General features: G+C 44.6%; 1 protein-coding gene across 3 annotated transcripts in view; it reads left to right on the top strand.

Moving 5' to 3' along the window:
• The window catches only part of RAPGEFL1 (Rap guanine nucleotide exchange factor like 1), a 56,624-nt gene extending 32,703 nt beyond the window's left edge, over nt 1-23,921 (top strand). For all 3 annotated transcript variants that reach the window (XM_066587563.1, XM_066587564.1, XM_066587565.1), the window contains 9 exons: nt 3,117-3,214; nt 3,561-3,683; nt 12,456-12,634; nt 14,000-14,090; nt 15,929-15,979; nt 17,440-17,527; nt 18,807-18,871; nt 19,133-19,187; nt 21,244-23,921. In XM_066587563.1, the coding sequence (XP_066443660.1) occupies nt 3,117-3,214; nt 3,561-3,683; nt 12,456-12,634; nt 14,000-14,090; nt 15,929-15,979; nt 17,440-17,527; nt 18,807-18,871; nt 19,133-19,187; nt 21,244-21,368 (875 nt within the window). In that variant the 3' untranslated portion in view covers nt 21,369-23,921. The remainder of the gene's footprint in view (nt 1-3,116; nt 3,215-3,560; nt 3,684-12,455; nt 12,635-13,999; nt 14,091-15,928; nt 15,980-17,439; nt 17,528-18,806; nt 18,872-19,132; nt 19,188-21,243) is intronic.
• The last annotated feature ends 1,417 nt before the right edge of the window (nt 23,922-25,338 follow it).

Raw genomic sequence — 25,338 nt, 5'->3', positions numbered from 1 at the left:
CTTTATAAATACAAAGAAATTCATGCAAACGAAAATCCTGCGACTTTTCCCATGGATGGGATGTAGCTATGAAAGGTAAGACTTTGCTGGGAAGCGGCACTGGTTTCTTCCACAGGTGCACCATGTTGAGAAATATGGCACACGCTGCGTTTAAATATACGGCCATAACAATAAGCAGTATTAATTAAAATGCTCCAATGCCCCCTACTGGAGAGCTCCTTGGCCCCTACAATACCATGCTATTAGACCCCACTACCCGGCAATGTACATGGCTGCCATATATGACATGTGCTGAGAGCATGTTCGAACATTTGCCATGAGCCTTTTTCCTGCAGGTGAGTGCTAATACTCCATACTAGAAGAGCTTGGATACCCAGCGTTGTCACCCGCCGCCACATCTTTTACTAAAGGCCAATATTATTCTGGCTGCTGCCTAGGAAACAGCCCGGCTATAAAATTATTCATAAGGGAATTGAAAGGCGGCAAGACTCCCTGGTGAATAATTACAATGGGCAGGTCTGCTTTGTACTGCAGTTTTTCTTTATTAAACGTAGATAAAAATCAATGTATATTGTGCGTTGGCGAGGAGGGTTTAGCGTATTCTGCATGTTTATTATTGCACGCTCCGGTTATGGCATTTGGGGAGGGGGGTGTTCCCCGTTAGCTGTAGGGAAAAAATGCATAGAAGGTCCAAAGTTGAGCTTTTATATATAGCAATGCAAGTGTGGTTTGAAGTAGGAACCTATAGGCAAAATAGGAATGATTCCCACAATCAAAGCAAAAACCACATCACTATTACTCTGTGCAAATGAACTTAAAAAACTCACACTACATGGTATGCAATGCGGTAGTTTTGGTCTACAGCACACAGTCTGGTGGAGGTATTACTCACAGCTTGGTACACCGATCAGGTAGTGCGTTGGAGCTCTTTTGGCCTTCAGCAATTCGTCATGGCATCCCTCCACAGGTATCAAGAGGACCCAGGGTGTGGCAAGATAACATTCTCCAGTCCATTACTCCACCTCCACCAGCCTGAACTCTTCACAGCTGACAGGAAGGGTTCATCAATTCATGCTGCTTGCACCAAATTCTGATCTTCCATCAGCTTGGGGAAACAGAAATCTGGATTCATGTTTTTCTACTACTCAGTCATGCAATTTTTGCTCTTCTTTTTCAAGTGCAGTCTCAATTTCTGTACTTCTTGTGGCTCCTCCACATGGACGTATTTGCTTCAGATCATCGATCATCTTGTTCCTGGTTTTCCACCACTCTTTAACCCCTTAGAGACCAGCCTATTTTGTGTCTTAACGACCAAGTAATTTTCATCATCACATTGCAAGAGTCATAACTCATTGACCTAGCGGTATATGGGCTTGTTTTTAGTGGGACGAGTTGTATTTTTTTAATGGCACCACTCTGGGGTACATATAATGCGTTGTATAACTTTTATTACATTTTTTCGGGTGGAGATGGAAAAAACATCCAGAAATTCTATTGTTTTGGCGTTTTGTTTTTACAGCATTCATCATTTGGTAAAAATGGCATGACAACTTTCTTGTCTGGATCAGTGTAATGTTCTCTTCATAAAGCTTTTTCCGGGGTTACATTAATTCAGAGAAACCTCTCATCATGCAATAGATTGTTTGAAATTGGTAGAACTTTCAAAATCGAGCTGAAGTCAAAGTATTAACGACCACTTGTCCATGAGTGAGTGATTTACATGCTCCGCTCCTGATCACATGACTGTGATGTCATCACAGGTCCTTCATCGAATGAGTGAGTTACATGCTCTGCCCCTGATCACATGACGGTGACGTCATCACAGGTCCTTCAATATTTTGACCAACTGCAACTGTCATCACAGGTCCTTCAGTGAGTTACATGTGATGATGTTATTCACTATATTATATTATAAGTGGCGCATTGTGTAACCAGAAACACTGGTACTATAATAAGTAATACAGATAGTCCCCGACTTGCGAACATTCGACTTACGAATTTCGCTAGATACGAACTATCTGTACAGCACAGTATGATGTAATGCTATGGCATTACATCATACTGTGCAGGGACCAGGCAGGCTTCTATCAAGCCTGATAGAAGCCTGTCCGGTCAGATCGCGGCTGCTGGGCAACCGGGGGCCTTCTGAAAGGCCCTAGGGCTGTCTATGCAGAGCGCCTATCAAGCCGTGCGCTTGATAGGCACTCTGCATAGGCAGCCCTGGGGCCTTTCAGGAGGTCCCCGGCTGCCTAGCAACCGCACAGCGTCCCGCGATCTCATCGTGGGACGCTGTACGGGCCCCCTGAACGTCGGGTGCAGGCTGTTTCTTACAGCGGGCACCCGGCGGCAGCAGTTCCGACGAGCCGCGCCGCTCGTCAGAACTGTTAACACTTTAAATACCGCTGTCAGAGCGGTATTTAAAGTGTTAACAGTTCCGACAAGCGCCACGGCTCGTCGGAACTGCTCCCGCCGGGTGCCCGCTGTAAGAACAGCCGGCACCCGACGTTGTATGGAGTGGGATCCACCCGCGATCCCCTCCATACAACCATTTGTTCGACTTGCGAACAAAACGGACTTGCGAACAGGCTCCTGGAATGTAACCTGTTCGCAAGTCGGGGACTAACTGTACTACTAACTAGTCAAAGTACTAATGAACCCTTGTTTGTGAGTGACTGAGTGAGTGAGTTACATGCTCCCCCTGATCACATGACCGCGATGCCATCAAAGGTCCTTCATCAAGAGAATGAGCTACATGCCCCGCCCCTGATCACATGATGCTGATGTCATCATAGATCCTTCATATCAGCCAGATTTCACCTCAGCAAGCAGCTGGAGCTCTGAGCTCTGCCCTTGATCACATGATGGTGACGTCATCACAGGTCCTTCAAAATTTTGACCAACTCCAACGGTCATGACAGGTCCTTCAGTGAGTTACATGTGATGATGTAATTCACTATATTATATTATAAGTGGCATATTGCGCCACTTAAAACACTGGTACTATAAATAATACTAATAACTAGTAACTTTATAAAGATTGGATAATGTTGACCACCATTGGATGGGCTGAAGTTTATGACTCTCCCATTGCTTAGTCTTCTCTTCTGTCTTCCCAGACAAGGTTCTCCTGAAGCCGGACGATGGTTGTATCTTCACCACACTGGGTATAAACAGCCACCTATTTGCATGCAATCGAGAAGAGCTGCGCTCTTTGGTAAGAACATTTTTCAGAACCTGCATTGACATCAGCCCTGGGACTATAGAGATGTTACATAAGAAAGATTGGGCGTCTACCAATGTAGATTATAATAATAATTGTGCTTGGAACATGTTATATAGGATTTACTATGACATTTCGGAATACTCCTCACACGTGACCTGAAAAATAAGGTCCAAGACTTTCTAGTTCTTCGAGTCTTCAAGACTTACAGTATGTACAGTACAGGCTTGAGTTAGGTGTGATGCTGCAAATCTTTGATGACATCCAAAGAAGGAGCAGTCTAGACTTCAATGCTTTTAGTGGTTTCAATGATGACATATCAGAATTCTTCTGTCTTTAGGTTCCTTTACCAGAAGAGGTTCAGTTGCCACCGGAGGATTCTCATATTCATCGGATTGAGGCGGAAGATCTTGCCAATCACCTCAGTGCTTTTCACTGGGAGCTGTTCAGCTGTGTCCATGAGGTGAGACAGTTATATCATTTCCAAATGCTTGGTCCTGCCTGTCACCTCCCTGTCCGTTGCAGCGAGAACCTGACCTTCTAGTCTTGCATATAGGTTCATGCCACCAACTCTTTGATCTAATAGAAATGACAACGTTGTATCTCCACAAGAGCGTGAAGAAACATCACTGTCATCCATGGGTTGTGGCTTCAATTACTAAGCATTGACCCAAACATACTGAAGCTGAGCTTTAAGTTTTTCAAAGGCCTGTTCACGATTACTGGGATCATTGGCATTGGATCATCTTGTTCCTGGTTTCCACCACTCTTAACCCCCTTAGAGACCAGTCTATTTTGTGCCTTAACGACCAAGGGATTTTCATCATCACATTGCAAGAGCCATAACTTGTTGACAGCCATATGAGGGCTTATCTTCAGTGGGACAAGTTATATTTTTTAATGGCCCCACTCTTATTACATTTTTTTTGGGGGGTGGGGGTGATAAAAACAACATGCAGAAATTTTACCATTGTTTTTGAGTTTTGTTTTTACAGCGTTCACCATATGGTAAAAAATAACATGATGATTTTCTCACTTGGATCAGCAGAATTAGGGCTTATTCACATGGGCGTATATCGGCCGGGCTTTCATGCCCCGGCCGATATATGCTCCCCCTCTAATGCATTTGTTTACAATGCATTAGAGGGGCTCCTACGGGAGCCAATGACAGCTGCAGGAGAAGGGACGTGGGAGGGAGTTTAGCAGCGTGACCCCTTCTCTTCTCCTCTCCCCCCTTTGCCGCTGTTTGCAATGGGAGGGTTGGGAGCTCAGCACAATAGCTCCTGCCCCATCCTGCCTCCTCCCCTTGCTAAGAGTCGGCAAGGGGGAGGGAAGGGCTGTCTCCCTCCACCCGACAGCATGTATGCCGCCCCGTGCATCACACGGTAGCGTATATCGGCCGGCCGTGACGCTCGTGTGAATAAGCCTTTACTGCGATACCAAGTTACTATCGGTCTTTTTATTTTGCTACTACTTTTGCACAATAAAAACACATTTTTAAAGAAAAACTGTTGAATCTGCATTGTTGCATTCCTAGATCCATAGCATTTTCATTTTTCCTGTAAAGGAGTTATGCAAGTTCTTGTTTTTTTGCAGGGACCATTTTTTTTTATCGGTACCAGTGTGAGGTACTTGTGAGTTTTGGAATGCTTTTTTTGGATTTTTTGGGAGGCAAACAAAAAAAAAGGAAAAAAAAGTCTGTCCTTACTTTTTTGAATTATTTTTATAATGTTCACCATGCAAGATAAATAACAAAATATTTTGATTGTCTGTGTCGTTACAAATGGGGTAATATTGATTACATATTACTTTTTTTAAAAACATGTTTTGGTATTTAATCCATTTAAAACCTTTTTGTGGGTAAAAAGGAATATTTATTTTTTGTCTTTAAATTAAACTTTATTGATTTTTTTTTAATACAATTTTTTAGTCCTTGAAGGAGACTTGGGGATGCGATTGTTTGATCCCTAGGATAGTACACTGCATTACTTAAATAGTCCTTTCTATGACAGCCTATGACAGCAGCCTATTAGACTCTGCAGGAGGTGGGGCCTAATATACTTCTGGCTGCCATGAGAACCCATTGGTACTTTGCGATATGGGGCGCGCAGCACTGTGGAGAGCTTTATGGATGAGAGTGATGACTATAAATTGTATTCTGTAGTGAATGAGCAACCAATGTAGTGACTAGCACATGGCAGTTGCATCAGTGTAGTGATTGGTATGGGGTGGGGGCATCAGTATAGTGATTGGCACAGGGTGGAGGCACCCGTGTAGTGATTGGCACAAGGTGGAGGCATCGGTGCAGCAACTGTCACAGGCCAGAGGCATCAGTACAGTGATTGGTATGGGGTGGGGGCATCGGTGTATTGACTGGCACAGGGCAAAGGCATCAGTGCAGTGATTAGTGTGGAGTGGGGCATTGGTGTAGTGACTGGCACAGGGCAGAGGTATCAGTGTAGTGATTGATATGGAGTGGGGACATCGGTGTAGTGATTGGCACAGGGTGGAGGCACCAATGTTGTGATTAGTATGTAGTGGGGACATCAGTGTAGTGATTGGTATGGAGTGGGGACATCAATGTAGTGACTGGCACAGGGCAGAGGCATCAGTGTAATGATTAGTATGGAGTGGGGACATCAGTGTAGTGATTGGTATGGAGTGGGGACATCGGTGTAGTGATTGGCACAGGGCAGAGGCATTAGTGTTATGATTAGTATGGAGTGGGGACATGGGTGTAGTGATTGGTATGGAGTGGGGACATAGGTGTAGTGACTGGCACAGGGCAGAGGCATCAGTGTAATGATTGGTATGGAGTGGGGACATCGGTGTAGTGATTGGCACAGGGCGGAGGCATCAGTGTAATGATTTGTTTGGAGTGGGGACATCGGTGTAGCGGCTGGAACAGGGCAAAAGCATCAGTGTATGGGGCAGGACATAGGTGTAGTGACTGGCACAGGGCAGAGGCATCAGTGTAATGATTGGTATGGAGTGGGGACATCGGTGTAGTGATTGGTATGGAGTGGGGACATCGGTGTAGTGATTGGCACAGGGCGGACGCATCAGTGTAATGATTAGTTTGGAGTGGGGACATCAGTGTAGCGGCTGGAACAGGGCAGAAGCATCAGTGTATGGGGCGGGACATCGGTGTTGTTACCATACAGCGCGTCGCGTCGCTCCGGCGGCCTGGAGCCCTGTGTCGAGGTTATCCCAGCAGCTGTGGGCGGCGGCATGGGCGTGTCCGCCCGTAGGGTGCCGCCCGCCCTCCTCCGTTCTTCTTATACAGCAGTGGGCGGAGTTGCCTCCTCCCACTCTCCGCCCCTGGGCGGAACCTTGTGGTTAAAAGACTGGCAGTGAAGTGAGCTCATTGCCAGTTACTGGTTCTGCATGCACCTAGCCAGTCTGTCTGCGGGTCGCCTCAGCCAGTCCCTAGTTGTGGGTCAGCTCCCTCTGGTCCCCTATTATTAAGTCTGTTTTTGTTGGTTCTGTTTGCCTCTAATCTAGTCTGCCCCAGTCAGCACTAGTTGCTATCCAGCACCCTGCCAGGTTGCCTGTGAGTTCCATCTCCAGCCTTGTAAGTTTTGTTGGTCTGATTCATCTGCCTCCCCTGTAGGCACTCTGTTCCCCCCATTAGGTAGGTTCCTGCTTGTCAGCCGCCAGGTCCCTAGCCAGCGCAGGGACCGTCGTCCAGTTGTCCGCCTGGGGTTAGCCAGGGCCGAGGCAAGTAGGCAGGGACAGTGGGGTGCGGGAAGATCAGGGCACCCCACTTGGCGCTCGGGGGGCAGAGTGCCGTAACAGGTGTAGTAACTGGCACAAGGCGAAGGCATTGGTGTAGCAGCTGGACAGAAAGATTAGCCTGGCTGCTGCATTCAGGAGAGATTTGAGAGTAGAGAGTTGAGTGAGGGGAAGGAAGCATTACTTGAATAGCACATATTACTTGGACACTATGTGGTGGGGTTATGTGGGTTCAATTGAATGGGGATGAACTGCAATACCAGATGAAACCCATAGACAAGTATGGCGCTGTTTGTTGAAGAAAGCAGGCATGTTTTTCTAATCTTATGCAATGCGCTTCTGGACAAGAAATTCTCATGCAGCAATGCAGATATATGATATTTCCCATACTCGGAAAATCGTTCTCATGGGTTCACCTACCTTTTTCTGTGTGCCTCTTTATAGAGAATTAGAGGTGAACGGTGTATCGCCAGCTTTTTATAAGGGGAGTAAATAGAGGTAAGACTGAAGCACAGATTATGTGGGCAGGTATTAACATAACCGCTAATAAAGAGTAGGCCGCAGGGAGGTAACTATCTGAGACTGAGGTAGGTGGACCTCAAACCTGGCGGGTTCTGTAGACAGACCCTGGGTGGGGGGAATCCAGGGAACAGCACGCTTCTGACATGGGGAGTGGTAGTGCTATTAATTTGGCTGTGAGTTGTGAAAAGCAGTGACGGGTTCGCGGTTGATACGGTCTCGTGACAAGTCTATTATTGCCTCAGGAGCCAAATCTTTACCTGTCAGATCCTGTAGGGAGCTGAACACATCGCGGGGTTATTTCAGGGGAAGAATTTGTGTGACTGAACACACAAGAAAATCTATACATCTGTCACAGCACAAACAAATTGCCACAGCGGTGGGCTACAACAAACTGTAGGTACCCCCCTCATACAGGCAAAGTACGGCCTGACTTTATTAAGAGTGGCGTTCCATTTGACTCTCTGATGTAAAGCGTGCCGGAAGAAGATGCAGCTAAGTTATTAGAGGGATATTCCGGGCGAAAACTTTTGATGACCTATCCTCAGGATCAATAGTTAATCACCGGGGACCCGCTGCTTGGGAGCCCGATGCTGATCAATTGGGCCCATTGTTATTGCAGCGGGGCTGGAGGTCATGGGGCACAATGGCGGAAGTCCCATTGCGGGCTTCATTCTCATTGAAATCAGGCTATTACAGTTCCGATACTTCCACATCAGACACTGGACCCCGGACACGGAAGCGCCATGAATAGAGATGAGCGAGCATGCTCGGATAAAGCAGTTACTCAAGCGAGCATCGCTCTTCTCGAGTAACTGCTTACTGGTTCGAGCAGGCTCGGGGGTAGCGGGGTGGAGAGAGAGAGAAATCTCTCTCACTCTCCCCCCCCCCCCTCCCCGAGCCTGCTCGGACCAGTAAGCAGTTACTCGAGAAGAGCGATGCTCGCTTGAGTAATTGCTTTATCCGAACATGCTCGCTTATCTATAGCCATGAATAGCTTTTGCCCTGAAAGCCCCTTTAATAGGCACACGTCTCTTAATACATTTGGCACACTTTTTGCCAGTCCATCTGCTGGTGTAGATTTGCGCTATACTTTATGACAGTTTCTGTAGGTGGCATGGGAAGCCACGCCCCTACCATGAAGCCCCACCTACTTTTTGAAATGTGCTGAGCACCGCATAAAATAAGAAACATTGCTCTTTTTGCGCAAGAAAAATTTCAACTTCTATGCAAGAAAAGTTGTCAAGTGTCCGGAGGAATTTCTACATGTCTGTCCGTATGTGAAGAAAGATTGTTTTACAGGTCAAGTAACTCCATAATGACTTCTAATAATTGGGATTATTTATATATGGGGATCCATTATTCCACACAAGTAAGCTGCTGCAGAACTTCTTTTTGAATAGGGGGAACATCATGTCACTCACGACGATATCTCATAAACGCTGCGAAAGAGCAAAGATGGGAGCCATCTACCGCAGCATTTAGCTTCCCTTATTAAAACCCCCTGGTGGTCTGGTTATGGAGTCCTCATAGCGTCGCGTAAGATGTGTTATGGATCAAAGTGTCATCTGGCGCTGATGTATCTTCCCATGACGCAGCTGATGCTCACGGACATTTGCTGCTCCGATCACTGAGCCCCATTACAATCGCCATCAAATCAGGTTCTGTGTATTTCTTCCATACATTCTGTTACATGCAGGCAACTTGGCGATGGTCTATATAATGCACTAACCCAACAAGAGACTATTATACAGGGCGGCCACGGAAAAGTAGTCCGGCCACCACACTCTTATGAGAGATGTCTAAAACAAAACCTTTGTGGTTCATAGCAGCCAATCACAGCGCAGCTTTCATTTCCTATACCGCTAAGGTCAAATGAAAGCTGCGCTGTGATTGGCTGCTATGGGCAACAATGATTTTCTTTTAGACAGTTTTCATAAGATTTGTGACGCTGGGCTATTTTTCCGTGGCCCGTCCTGTATATGATAGTGTTCGCATTCCCACGTTTCAGGTCCGCTGGGGATTTTCTGTGCAGAATTTCTACTTGGAAAATCAGCAGCATTTAGCGCGGCTTCACATGGGCGTATGCATTTTTGCGCACGTCTCAGCACAACATATTTGCTATGTACAAAGTTTTTTGCGCGCATCTTGGTGTATTAGTGTACTTTTTGCCCACGCAGGGCATGTTCATTAGCGCATGTCAGACGAACCCACCCCGATATCAATTGCTATTTAGCCCTTTTTTAAATGGAATTGCGCAATGTTTCACGCATCCTCTGGCATATTGCGTCAAATTTTTTGCACCTCCCGTAGACCTCGAGTAGGTGAAAGAAATCAATGGGTTCTATTCTCTGCATAGTCTGCACGCAAATATTACGTGAGCAGATATACTCACAAATACGCCTGTGTGTAGGTACCCTTACGGTAGCAGTGAAGTGGATGATAGTGACGTCATCTCACGTCCACGCTGCGAAAAAATCTGCCCAAAATCCGCAGTGACATTGATGTGTGGTGCCGATTTTAGGTCCACAGCATGTAAATTTATGCTGTGGATTTTCGATGCAGATTTCTCTGTTTGCAATTGAAAAGGTAACATCTGCGGCAATTCCGCAGCATTTCCCCCACTCAGTCTATGACAAACACTGCGCAATTTTATGCGCAAATTTCTCACAATGCGAGAGTGAGTAAAACACAGAATTATGAAACCAATGATTTTCAATGGCTTCCTTCACATTTCACAGGGTTTTCACTCACGTGATGTTATGATAAAAAAAAAATCGCATGTCCTATTTTTCTGCGTTTTGCAAATTTTTATTTTTTTTTCATCGCCCATGTTTCCTTATGGAGCCTCCTTTTTATCACATCACAGTGCATGAACGTGCAATTTTCATGCGCTGCGTTTGAAACATTTGAACATCCTATTGACTTTTGCACGAGAAAATCGCAAGCGGCGGTGATGTTTTCTCATGGCAAAATCGCGATCGCCATTGTGAAGGGAGCCTTAAGGGTGCATTCACACCAGCGAGAGCGCGTCACGCCTGACATTTTCACGTATGACTCGCATGGCACTGCAGACGAACGTTCCATCCATGTGCTGTGTGATCTGCGGAGGCCGCATATCTACATCTTCTTTTCTCCTGCGAGACTTTCACAAAAATAGAACATGCTGCGATTTCTCAATCTTGCAGCTCGTCGGAACTGCTGCCGCCGGGTGTCCACTGTAAGAAACAGCCTGCACCCGACGTTCAGGGATCCCGTACAGCAGGGTTCCCCAACTCCAGTCCCCGGGGACCGCCAACAGGTCATGTTTTCAGGATTCCCTCAGTGTTGCACAGGTGATGTAATTATTGTCGGTGCCTCACACATTGCCACAGGTGTTCTTACCATAGGATATCCTGAAAACATGACCTGTTGGGGGTCCATGAGGACTGGATTTGGGGACCCCTGCCATACAGTGTCCCGCGCTAAGATCGCGGGACGCTGCGCGGTTGCTAGGCAGCCGGGGGCCTTCTGAAAGGCCCCAGGGCTGCCTATACAGAGTGCCCATCAAGCGCATGGCTTGATAGGCGCTCTGCATAGACAGCCCTAGGGCCTTTCAGGAGGTCCCCGGCTGCCTAGCAGCCGCGATCTGACCGGACAGGCTTGATAGAAGCCTGTCCGGTTCCTGCACAGTATGATGTAATGCCATAGCATGACATCATACTGTGCAGGACAGATTGTTCACATCTTGCGAAATTCGTAACTTGAACGTTCACAAGTAGGGGACTATCTGTATATCCACAATATTAAAAAAAAGACAATCACACAGATTTCTTTATGCAAATGAGAAGCGGGAACAATGCTTCTACAGCCCCACCTATTGGAAGACAGCACTAATAGGTGATGCTGTAGAAGAAAAGTGACTTGTAATAGGTGGCTGTAGAGGCATTGTTCTGTCTTCTCATTTGCATAAATTTCCCAGAACAGCATGTATGGCCCTATAAGTCTTCTCACACCTACTAGCGGCTCTCCCTAAGGACAATCTGTACCCCTTCTGATCATAGAGTTCTTATTCTTAATTCTCTTAATTATGGTGCTGATAGAAAATAATACATTTTATGAAAACTGTTAATATATTTGACTGTTAGGTTTTATTGGCTGTTAAATTACTTTTGATGAAGATGCCATAAGGCAAAAGGGTTACCAAAAGTCTTACCTTGTTTCTTTACTAAACACTTTTGTTTTTCGCATCTTTGATTGCTTAAGAGATCTAGAAGAAAACAAACAATATGGAAAATTAACCATGACCTATAATTTGTGGTTTAGCAGTGCACATAATTCAGATTCCCTGGAGGATGCTGGGAGGGGGCAGCGGTAACTCAGCAGGTTAGAAAATGATTTAGTCAGACACCATATTGTTTCACAGTGGGGAGTGCTGCAGTTATTTCAGTTTGTTGCAAATTAAAAAAACTGTCTCTGAACAGTCATAGATATAAGCTAAAAGCATCCTGCTGCTAATATAAAAAAAAAAAACTCCCAAAAGCTGTGACATCACCATGTGCCAAACTACCTACTCCTTACTGCACCATTAAATGTTAATGCTGCTTAAAGGGGTTCTCTGCTTTGGACAATCCCTTTTTGTTATAAGGGTTCTTTGACAATAAACTGATCACAAAGAGATTGGCTGTAATTTGTTGAGAAATCTTCCAGTAAGTGTTCAATTTCCCTGCAGCACCACCACAGGAGGAATGAAGCATTACACAATACCCATTCGAATCAATGGGCTGTCGCTGTCATGCAGAACAGGATGGGTCCTCCAGATCGAGAGACTCTCTTTGTAACTGGTCTTTATACTGGATAATAGATGAGGATCTTGAATAGAGAATCCCTTTCTTTTAGCTCAGGATTAACCCAAAAGGGTATATGTTAATGTGTTTTCTAAACTGGACAACTCCTTAAGTAGCAGAAGGCTGTATCATGGAATAATCTTGTGTCTACATAGCTGGAGTTTGTGGACTATGTGTTCCATGTGGAGCGAGGGCGCAGGGAGACAGCGAATCTGGAGCTCCTCTTGCAACGGTGTAGTGAGGTGCAGCACTGGGTCAGTACTCAGACTCTACTCTGCGAGGCACCAGCGAGACGCACTCAACTCCTCAAGAAGTTCATCAAAACAGCAGCCATGTGAGTGTTTTATCTGTTGTCAGTAATCCCACACTCCACTTGCCTGAATACAAAATTTCCTTATCACAAGGGCGTGCTGATAAGTCCTTGGCTTGGACTGCAAAAACAAGATTCCAGGAGATTCCATTGTCCCCCTGCTCCTCTAATACACATCCTCACACTTACTGGCTGCGACTTCCAAACACTGAAAGGAGACAAGGAAAAAAATGAATAACTTGCATTATGTGTAATCTAAGAGTTTTAGTCAACCACCAGGTACATTTTTGGAACCGGGTGCATTCACGACCATAATGTATCCATCCCCATTGCTGTGTGATCCCGAGGCCACGAGGAATCACACACCTGCCAGACTAATAATCCTGTACCTATGGTGTTTGATATCATGCTATGAAATATGGTGGCCATATTTTCTGTAAAAATATGGATGAAATATTAGATTAGATTTCCATCCAGAAGATCTGCACATCTACTTAGCCAGCCCTCTTGTGATGTCACAAGGAGGGTGTCAGAATTTTGGCTCAGAGAGCCTTTGAAACTGAAGATCCCCTCCCCATTGTCAGACTCAGGAGTTGCATCAGTTGCAGGACTATCCATCTTTCCGTATGCTCCTCGCAGCTAGGACTATCTGAATCAACCTCATAGATGGATATTTTCTATAATTTTATTCCTTTTTAATTTAATAATTGTTCTTGTGGGTATTTTGCTCTTTTACCCTTTTGTATATTTTTATCTAAGCACTAATATCCTTTGAAAAAATAAAACTTAAAATTCTATTTAGTCGGTCCTTGATGCTTTAAGCAATCCATAACCCCGAAACTAATAAGGCTCGAATCCACACAATGCGCTGAACCAAGGTGGCTGACCTCTCAGAAACAGTCAGTGGTGGCAGCAAAGTGTGTTGGAACGTGCTAGACCTTGTTTAGTGCGATTCAGGATCCATCATGCACAAGTGCAGGATCCATGGAGCTAGAAATAAGTCGACCCTGCGGTCTGCCCCCGGGTTCCATTCGTCACAGGTTGGTGACCATCGGCCCCATATCTGTGACAGCACCCTAAGGCTCCACTATACCAAGGTGACTTCCTTACCAGCTCTCCACTCTTTATGATGACAGTACACTGTATCTGAGCTATATCCACTATAGAAATGAGGTATCCGTGTAAATAAGGTGTTAGCACCAAGCAGACACATTACTGAGTGCCATGGCACTTTATTCTAGGGTGCCACTCCATAGCAGGTTGTGACTGCAGTCTCTACACCCTTTATCACTGCACCCTATTACCTCCATATTCTAGTAATCTCTCTGTATCTTATCATATCGCATTTTCTGACCACCACTTATTATCTCTATCCTGCACTCTCCACAGTTGTAAGCAGAACCAAGACCTCCTTTCCTTCTTTGCCATAGTGATGGGCTTGGACAATGGCGCCGTGAGCCGCCTACGTGTTACCTGGGAGGTAAGATGAACTCTATAGCCTCCTCAGTTGTATGACAGACAAGGTTCAATAAATAAACCTCACAATTTATAGGTCAGGTACCGAAATTTCATGCAATTTTGACAAAATTTTTATGTTGTGAGTTTTCCCTGCAGAGAGATACAAGGGCATGGCTTCATAGAATAAAATGTAGTAGGCACTTGTATATAATACATAGTGCTTCCTTGATCCCAATAACTGATTCTCTTCATGTCTCTTCATTGACAAGTGTCTACCTGCCCAGGAGAGTTAAAAAAAAAAAAAGTAAACTGGAGGAACCCCTTTTGCTATTAGTTATATACCTATATGGACGTTTCTATGTGAGCTAGGGAAGAGCTTGCTTGCCTGGGAAAGAGCAATTTGCTTAGTAAATTACATCTAGAGTTCCTTAAACGGGTTCTCTGGGTCTTTTATGATTCATAACCTATCCTCAGGATAGTTCATCAGTAGTTGATCGGTGAGGGTCCACCGCTCAAGATCCCTGACAATTAGCTGATCCCTTGGCCCACTGTCAATGCACACAGCGATGGAAGCAGATGGTTAACATTGCAGTAGCCTAGTTTGGTACTACAGGCACGACTCCCATTAATGTGAGCTGTAACTGTAGTACCAAACTGGACCATTGCGGTATGCACAGCACAATCTGCTTCCAGTGCTATCTATACTGACACGGGCTCAGGGGCCAACTGATCGGCTGGGATTCCAAGCAGTGGATCATCGCCGATCAACTTTTGATGACCTATCCTGAGTATAGGCCATCAATACTAAAAGTCCCAAAGAACCCCTTTAAGAATGGGATTTACAAAGCTAAAAAGAATAACCAATATATTATCCAACAGGCCTCCTTTTAAGGTACGTCCATACAGGACAGAAAAAGGTGCCAGCAATCACCCTATGGATTTTGCCGCAATTCTACAGTCAAATCTGCATCAAAATCTGCACCTGTGACATGCCTGTGGGTTAGCGGTGGATTTCACCCTTCTACATCAAAAGGGGTGAAATCCAAGCAAGAAATTAACATGCTGCGGATTTTAGAAAAAAAATCTGCAGGATGTGGTTGATATAAGTTCATATTTCATCCACTTGTCTGTTACTGTAATCCTCTGTGGATTTTACCTGTACAAATCCACATGGAAAACCTGCAGCATATTTGTCCCATGTGGACGTCCCCTAATAATATGTTCCTCTTGATGATCATTCACATGAAGCTTAAAGGGGTTGCCTGGTTACTGGACAACCCCACTTCAATAGGGCCCCCTGTATAAGAATAATCAACTGACCTATATTCACCCCTCCGCCTGGATCTAACATTGCACCCGCTTCGGTCCCGGTGTTTCTTGTGACAGATGATGTCACAGGAAATCAGGTGACTGGTGCAACCAATGAGTGGCATCAAAGCTCACATCCTGAGTGCCATGATGTTAGGAGTTCAGAAATGTGACGCTGCATCCTGAGTGCCATGATGTTAGGAGTTCAGAAATGTCATGCTGCAGCTCCTCATTGATTGCAGTGGTCACCTGATTTCCTGTGACATCATCTGTCACAAGAAACACCGGGACCGAAGCGGGTGCAATGCTGGATCCAGGTGGAGGGGTAAATATAGTTCAGTTGATTATTCTTATACAAGGGGCCCTATTGAAGTGGGGTTGTTCGGTAACCAGGCAACCCCTTTAATAAGCACAGGTATCTCAAGAAGATGGGGGAAAGATCAAAAACAACGTCTGGAAAGTATAAGATTTCTCCTTCTTTTACTCTTTAAATCCATGAAGAATTTTCCATGATAAAAATGTTAAATAAATTCCTAATTCTTTCTTTCCTAGAAATTGCCTGGAAAGTTTAAGAATCTCTTCAGGAAGTTTGAAAATTTAACGGTGAGTCACAGACAAGTTTAATGAAGTTTCTAGAAGTCATTTCATTTCTGTTTTTTTTTTTTACATTTGCTACTGCATTGTATCTGCAGGCTTTTGGGTAGAGCGGTGTGGCCACCTGTTGGTATTACAGTAATGCTGGCAGTGCGTCATGTCCAGTAGACAGTGGCTGTCAGCTGTCACCCCCAGCCCTGGAGAGTGTTAGATAACATAATAAGTAACGATTCCCAAAGTTTCAATGATATTATTGTTGTGCGTTACAGTTTTTATACTGGAATAGAGACAAATAACCGCATCTATGACCTATAACCAGCATTACGCATACTTAACCCTTTCCAATCCACTGTCTGACGTCTAAAGACATTCTGATTGAAGGCTGTAGAGCTCCGATGTCGGAAGACGTCCAGCGGGGTATTCTTATTGTAGATTACTGGCCGCTCCATTGTCGGGAGCCTCTCCAGCAAGTCACATACCGCAGTACTGGCTCTAGCCAGCAGATGGCACCATTGTATAATGGCAGAAAGAGAAAGCCCCCTAGGAAACCCTGAATCCAAAAATGGATTGCAAAGGGTTCTGTCAGTACTGCCAATCATACTAAACAGTCTACTGCAGCAGATTACTCAATTCCTCCGGTTTCCAACAATGCTGACAGGTTCTCTTGCATTCACCCCTGTGTTAGGGCTTTTAGCCATAATTCCATCTCTTTTGTTCTGTTTTTTTGGAGCAGAAAATCGGAATTAAATATTTCTGCTTTTTTCCCCATTGCTTTCAATGAGGTTTTAAAAAAAAACAAAAAAAAAACACATTGCTGTCAGTTTGCTTTCATTCTATTATGTTTCTGGTTTTTTTACTGGAACAAATAGCGCAGTCTGCAGCGCCAATTTTCCTGATAAAAAAACAGACATAATGGAATGGAAGAAAACTGTTAGCAATGTGTTTGTTTTTTTTTAAACCTCATTGAAAGCAATGGGAAAAAGAGCAGAAATATTAAATTCCGATTTTCTGCTCCAAAAAAACGGAACAAAAGAGATGGAATTGTGACTAAAAGCCCTAACACAGGGGCGAGTAGGCCCTAAAAGGCTTAAAATAAAGAAAAGATGTATACTGGCCTACTCTAGTGGCCCCCGTCCAGCACTGGAGCCTTGATCCCCACTGCTCGGAAACTGTGACAGCTTTCAGCGGCCATAGTAGAATCACCGCTGCTCCAGCGCTGGACAGGGAGCTGCTGCATAGGTGAGTATCCATTTTTTCTTGATTCGTCCTCATTGTAAGCCTGTAACTTTTTTTTAATGTCCCGGAAAACCCCTTTAATAAACGGTTGGGTTTTTTAACCATTTACTTCCCTGGAAAGCACCTGGCATAACTGATTAGTTATTCCATTAAATTGCACTAAACTTCCTCCTTATAATCATTTACTTAAACTTTTTCCACATTCTAATGATACTCTTATCCTCGTTCTTCAGGACCCCTGCAGGAATCACAAGTCATATCGTGAGATGGTATCTCGTATGCGACCCCCAGTAATCCCATTTATCCCCCTTATCTTGAAAGGTAAGCAAATATTAATGCCACATATTTGGAAGTTACAGATCTGTTATCAGGATGCTTTCACACAGTGCAGAATTATTCTGCAGATGCACCTCAGGCCGAATGCACACAACGGGGACGAATACCGCATGTGGGATCGGGCAGCAAAATTTGAGTCGGTGCCCGGCCGGTGAGCCCTGTGTACCTGTCTGGATGCTTTTCATCTGTGCATGGCGCACATGCGAGTACAGATGTGACCGCACCGTCGCTAGGCAATGATGCGGATCCTGCGGCCTTTCTGCGATGATGATTGCGGAAGGGCCGCGGGACAGACGGCTTCTATTGACTTCAATGGAAGCTGTCTACACGGAATCCGGTGGAAAATAGAGCATGCTGCGGTTTTCTTCCCATGAGCGGAAAATCGCTATTGATTTCCGCTCATGGACATGGAAACCCGCTTTTACATTGCATGCTATGGTCGGTATTTGCTGCGGAATCTGGAGGCGGATGCCTGCTCTGGATTCCGCAATGCAAATCTGGCCCTGTGCATTGGGCCTTAAGATGCAGAAAAGTCTGCACCAAAACCAGCATGTATACATGCGGGCTATGGAGCAGAAATCTGCAGCAGATTAAGCTGCGTCTAGCTAAAGACGCAGCTAAGCATCTTGTGGAATATTTCCGCACTGTGTGAAAGCGCCCTTACAATGTTGTGCCTTCCATTTTAAACAGAAGCCACAATGCTAGGGGGAAGATAGCTTTAAGGGAAGGTGTCATCAGAAATTGAACTCTTATATAAATCAAGTTTTTATGTTAAACAGATTTTTTAAATAATTTTTATTTTTTTGATCATAATCTATATTTTTTTAAAACCTACATTTTTCACTTTGACCACTAAACCTAATAATAGTCTGACATTTCTTGTTCTGTAGAGAACTTTTAGCAGTCTTCTCATTATCATCACAGGCAGGATTACACTAAAAGGTGACACGTATGTATAGATAACAGCTAATCCACTATTACCAATTTATGATGGTCACAGCTCACCTCCTCCTCCTCCCTGCACATTGACCTCTGCACAGGCCACAAGAAGTCAGTGCATCCCCTCTTGTCCATTGTTTCTATGGCTCATGAGGCTGCTGCTATGATGCACAGACACCATACTAAAAAATCCATAATCTGAAAATAAAAATAGAAAACGTTTCAATGTGTGTTGATACCTTCCCTTTAATATCATCGGGTCTTCCTTAGTATTATGCTATATAGTTGTTACTTCGCTCTTTGAATCTTCTTTCTTCTCTCGCAGACCTTACATTTTTACACGAGGGAAGCAAAACGTTCCTTGATGGACTTGTAAACGTGGAGAAAATGGTGAGCGGCAGTAGCCAGCATTTAGTCATTTCCCTGCTAGTACATGTAGTTCAGAGAGCGATCAGCGGTGTGATCTATAGGCACTGAGAACACAGTATTTGCCGTCTGAAGACGAGGACCCCCTGTGAGTCCCTAAAAATATCCTGTTAAAGCAAGATTTCCATTTGCAAAATAGAATGTCTACAAGAAGTAACAGAACATTTGTTTTAATGATTCGGGAGTGCGGGTTGTCATGGTGACTGTTCTCTCTTCACTTCACAGCACGCTATAGCAGAGAAAGTGAGGACCGTGCGGAAATACCGGAGCAGCCAAATGAGTAAGTGCATGAAGGGGATCATACCAAAGGTGTAACGTCATTGTGCACTTGGGTGTCAGAGCCGTATACACACTGATTGGCAGGTTTACGGAGTATAGCAATTGGAATTGTGGTGATTTACCACTTTTGAGAGAAAAAGGTGTGGGGCTTTCTGAGGGGGAGCGGCCGCGCCAGATCAACACATTTAAGTATAATTTGTGCCAGAAACTGGCCAGAGATGTGTGCCGGGACGGATCTGGCGTACATTTTAGTGTAGGCGCACGGAATGTATGAAGAGGCGTGCACCTCTTTATTCATTAAGGGCATCTTGCGCCAAAAGACATCTTATGAAGACCGGCGTTTAAAATACTGGTCTTAATGAGCAGGGCTGCTCATCGTGATCTTCCAGGCAATAAAATCAGGCCAATATTTGCTGTATCGGATTGGATCATCCTGATCAGAAATTTTTAACAAAAATCGCCAAAACATTGGGTCTCTGCTTTGAGCAGTAGGGATCGGAGTGTTGGCTTAGTACCACTGCCTTGCAACACTATGAATCTGACCTTGATGGGCCGCTGCCACCACCTCTAGCTCCACTGTTGTTCAAGGAGGCTAAATTAAAAAACCCAATTTTTACTCCTATTGATTTAGGAGACGTTTACACACGCAGATGATCAGGTGCAAATCTTCACATGCCTGATCATCAGCCCCTCTGAATACGCCGCCCCTCTATGTGCATGGGGACAGTCGTGTTAAAGAGGTTGTTCCAAGAGAGCATTCCCTGTTTATATGCTCTGTTAGGGCACATGAATATTATAGAGTGGGGTCTTCTGCTTGGGACCCCCATCTATGTCCCAGAATGGAGAGCCGCTCAGTGAGAGCATCTCCTGTCCTGGCGGTTCTTCTGCCATCCTGCTATTATAAGGCGACCATTCTTGGGAATAGCTATTCTATAATACTAAATGTGAAGTGTCAGGCTGGCTGCGGATTACTGCAGCAAGACTCGCTGTTTGCTGGCAGTGCCGAGAGCAAGACTCGGGGCGATCAGTTGATTGCCTACGAACTCTGCATTCTCAAAGAGGTTGTGCATCTTGAGACAAGCCCTTTAACCCTTGACGTTAAGTCCTCTGGTGGTGGGGTATCTATACATGGTGGGTGACGGCTGTATTTCATAGCTGATACCCTCCTGCAACAGCTCAATCAGCGTTCACGCTGCTTGCGGCTGTTAACCCTTTTAAGACACTGATCAGAATTCGGAGGTACCAAATAGTCTCCTCTACCACCATGGCGATGAGATTGCAATGCGCTATTTGGTTGTCATCGCAGCCCAGGGCCTTCTGCACTTTTTTGGTCAACCCACCAATAAGAAAAAAAATCAATGAAAAGCAATCAAAAACTCATATGTACTCCAGAATAGAAACCACGGGTCGTCCAACCATAAACGAGCCCTCGCACAATCCCATCGAATGAACGATAAAAAGGTTATGGGGGTCAGAAGTACTACAAAAAAAAGACTATATAAATTTGGTATCATTGTACTCCTGCTGACCTGCAGAATAAAGTTGTCATGTCATTTTTGCAACACTGTGCAGGTCGTTAGAAGAATACCTCCAAAGGTGAAGAAATTGCGCTTTTTTTCCATTTTTTTTACGTTTTGCAGTATATTATGGGGTATATTACATAGTTCTGTTGAAAAATACAACTCATCCTGCAACAAACAAGCTACCAGAATGCTACATCAATGGAGTTATGATTTTTTCAAACATGGGGAGGAGAAAACAAAAATCGGGAAAAAAGACTGCATCCTTAAAGGGGTTAAGGATCGTTCGTCACTGTACTAGTAATCATCTGCCACCTGTGAATAGGAATTATATTATATTGATAACTGCTCGATCGTAGTGATCAAATCCATCAGATTCACATTTTATTTCTAACTCACCAATTAATAGAACTGTTCTTTTGCCCCACCATGTGGTCAAATCTGGAATTACACTTATGTTGCTTTTAATACACATTTGTCAGTAGTCCTTCTTTTACCCGTGCTCCTAATTTTGTTTTTTACTCTACCTTTCTATAGGGCTGGACACGGATGTCTCCCCGACTCACTTGCAGAACAAAGCTTACGTGCGCCAGTTCCAAGTCATCGACAATCAGAACTTGCTTTTTGAGCTGTCCTACAAGCTGGAACCCAATGCACAGTGACCGGAGCACTGTATGCCAATCAGAAAGTGTACGGCACAGGGTGCTGAATACTGATATAGCTATATGAGGATGCATTGTGAGAAATACACTGCTACTGAAGATATTATATAGGTTGTGCTCCATGGGTCTGGTCAGGAATGGACAGAAGTATCCTCCTGTGCTGTTACGCACCAGTAAGAGGGACCGCTAACACCCTACCGAACTGCAAAAATAAGAACATGGGTTATAGACCAGGAGATATTTTTGTAAGAAGATGACATGTACAATCCACTTTGTGCTATTTTCTTATGGGGGGAAACAGAAGGGTAATAATTATATATAAATACATATATATAGGGGGTTGCAGTTCTGCATTTGAAGTTCTGCAGGCTGCAAGTTGATGTACATAAGTATTCAAGGGAAGATCTAAATCTTGCTGTATATAATATGTGTTGTATTTTGGGCGGTGGGTGTATAATGGGGATATTTAAATCATAGAGAGTTGCTGTTCTGTGCAGCTAACATACACACAGAGGTGTGTAATAGAAATATATGTTACAGTACACGAAGACGTGGAACCTGGAGAAGCCAGAAAGTGGACAGAAGTACAGGGAGGGTTCAAGGGTAACTCCACCCAAACATGGAAAATACAGGAAATTTTAAGTAACCCACAATCCCCGATATGAGGTTTATGGTCATGTTCTTATGGGCTTATGGCCTAAACCTCATGCCTGCTGCACATCTCATAATGTGAATATCACGCTATTATTTAACATTACTGTACAATTTAAAGCGTGCCTGCTACTAAGGACCCATTCGGATGGCTGTATTTTCGGGTCAGGTGCTGCCCATGCATTGCACAGACAGCACACGGTCCAGGGGCGTAACTATAGAGGATGCAGGCGATGCGGTTGTACCCGGGCCCAGGATCTTAGGGGGCCCATAATGCCTCTCTTCTCCATATAGGGAACCCAGTACTATGAATAAAGCATTATAGTTGGGTGCCCTGTTACAAGTTTTGCAGGGAGCTTCAAGTTACGCCTCTGACAAAAAATTAATTGCTGCATGTCCGGTTCTTGTCCAAGCATAGGACATGTGGTGTGCAGGGTCGGTGGAGACCTGACAAAACACAGACTGGTGTCCTTACGCTGTCCGATGGCAGCTGTGCCCAAGTTTCTCATGTGCAGCACGCATAGAATTGTGTGAATTGGGCCTTACATAAAACATAGGCGCCAGTTTTGGGCCTTACAGGGAACTACCAAACACTAGGCCAGTAGTCGCTCTCCAGCTGTTGGGACGCTACACTATCCAGCGTGCTCTACCGGGGGCCATAGTTTGCCAAAAATCGGGGCAATAGACAAATGGGCCTAATTCTCAAGGATATTGATTAAAGGACCCTCTGGTTCCAGACAAACCAAGATGGCGATGCCAAATCTCTGATGTCAGACTTTAATAAAAGACACTAACAATTCACGGTGTGCGTCAGGTAGTCATGTGATCGGTGTTATAAACCTGTCCTGCTACCAGAGGGTCACTTTAAGGCTATAATATGACTGGGTAATTATAGGGGCGTAACTATAGGGGATGCGGTTGCACCGGGCCCATGAGCCTTAGGGGGCCCATAAGGCCTCTCATCTCCATAGAGGGAGCCTAGTCCTATAAATAAAGCATTATAGTTGGGGGCCCCGTTACAGGTTTTGCATTGGGGCGCAGGAGCTTCAACGTACACCTCTGGTAGGTAAGATCCAAGTTGGCCATAGACAGATCATTTTGCTTTGCTCTTATGCTGCAAATATACCTTTAATAGCTCTCAGCCAAACATTCATTCACCTGACCGCTATTCCTTCCGACTCAGCCGAGCGTGCATGTGTTCTCAATGGGAAAAGAAGAATAAGCCGCTGCCAGACACCTCTGGCAGCTACTTATCTCCCTTTATATCAAAGCTTTGGGCATGCTGAAATTCAACATGCCCGATCCTTCATTTCGCCCTGAAGCAAGACCCAATACACCTAATTTTGGCAGGTTCAATTAAGTTTAAAAAGTTTACCCTGAGTTCTTATCTTTTGACTTGTGATCGGTGTCAGAAGTCATACATATAATATACATCAAGCAAGGTTATTAAATAAAATGGTGCAATTAGTTACTATGGATAACGCCATCAGTATAGACATAGCAACATTTCATCAGCTCAGCCCTGACGTGTGCATGCATCTAGCTACTGTTATACATAAAGGCCTATACCCATATAGGTGTAATATGTGCAAGTATTCATGTTCATAGAAGTCTATGTAGACACCTGTGCACTTGTGTAGCCCAAAGGTACGTCTGTACCCTTCAAGCTGTATAACGTGATCAGGTTAGAGCTCGTCTGGACGGGTTCATGTGTGATGTTGGAGTTCGGGTAAAGGTTTTTGTACGGAGAGAAACTGTATAAATGTTTTATATCTGTTTATTTTAAAGTTATTATGGCAAGCTGCAGAAAATTAGCACTTAAATGGGCAAAGAGACCCAGGGTAGAAACACTGGAAAGGCCATATAGAGAAAGTTCTCAGCCATTAAACTGCGTTTACAACATGCACTGTGGTCAGTCTGCTTTTATTTCATGTTCACACTTTTTTTTTAATGCTGGGATGTATGAATGAACTTGGTGCATGCATGGTTGGACTACTTCCACTCTATAGGGTGGCATGTTGTGCCAAGTACCCTAGGCGGTAGTAGACAATGGTGCTACAGGGTGGTGCAAATAAGTGATGGAATAACCCTCCATTTATTGGAAGGTAGCTGCCATATGAGTCAATGTCCAACTCGCTTTATTGGACGCACTATAAAAAAATGACAATAATTGCAAATATATATACATAATACATACGTACAGGTCTCAATACTGAATATCACGTGTCCAACATTTGTAAACAGTAAAAGATAGAAAAGCAAACAATATGGCAGGTATAACGTAGCTTTTACATGGGTCAGGAAGGGAATCGTTTCTCCTTGAGGCCTGATGTCCACTGGCGGGTTTGATCAAACCTCCCATAGGGAAACATGGGTGTCCGCAAATGAAATAAAGCATGCAGATTTGATTTGCAGACCTTTTGGTCCGGAAAACAAATGGCAGCATGCTTCATTTCAGTGCAGATCCTTCCGTTGAAGTCAATGGAAGCCGTCCGATTCGCAGCCCATTCGCAATTCAATTGCAGACGGGACACGGATTTCGTGGAAAGCGGGAGTTCAAAAATAAAAATGTACTGCGCATCCGCAGACCAGGAAATAGAAGACTCGGAAAGTCCACAGAAGACCCGGTAATGCAGTATCCTCGTCTGTGGGCTCTCGCATACGGAATCCGATCCGCCCGTAGACATTGGCTTAAGGAGAGCACCTAGAAGGTGTGTAAGGAGACTCATAAGGCCATCCATGCTCCTCTGGGAAATATGCAAATAAGAAAGATGGAACAATACCTCTGCAGTGCCACCTATTGGATGGCAGCATTCCTGCAAGTCAATGTTGGACTCTTTATACAAGCTTATAACAATGACTAGGAATTGCATATTTCCCAGAGGAGCGTGAATGACCTTATAAGTCTCCTCACTCACCTAGGTGCTCTGCTTAAGAAGAAACGATGCCCCTCCCGACTCACCTCATAAGTGTTGTGTCCATGTGATGCACTAAAGCACCACACCTCAGCACGGATGGAAGATGGTGTCCTGATAAAACTGCAACAACTCTCATAATGTTCCATAGACCAATTACACCTCTCTAGGTAAAGATGGAAGGACACCTGTCCCTTACCAATCAGGGAAAGTGGGGAAACCCCGCCTAAAAGCAGGGTGATTGTCCCGATAAGGACAGCCCCATAGTCTTCATCTGGAACCTGGCTATCCCTGATTAGGAACCTGGAGATATGTACAAAACACAGGACACAACACTGTTCACACACACTAAACACAACTGTTCACATGTCTAGCCACCTGCACAGACATAGAGAACACGTCGC

Source organism: Eleutherodactylus coqui, chromosome 13, assembly GCF_035609145.1.
Source record: "Eleutherodactylus coqui strain aEleCoq1 chromosome 13, aEleCoq1.hap1, whole genome shotgun sequence".
NCBI classification, from domain to species: Eukaryota; Metazoa; Chordata; class Amphibia; order Anura; family Eleutherodactylidae; genus Eleutherodactylus; species Eleutherodactylus coqui.
This window is presented reverse-complemented; position numbering and strand designations above follow the sequence as displayed.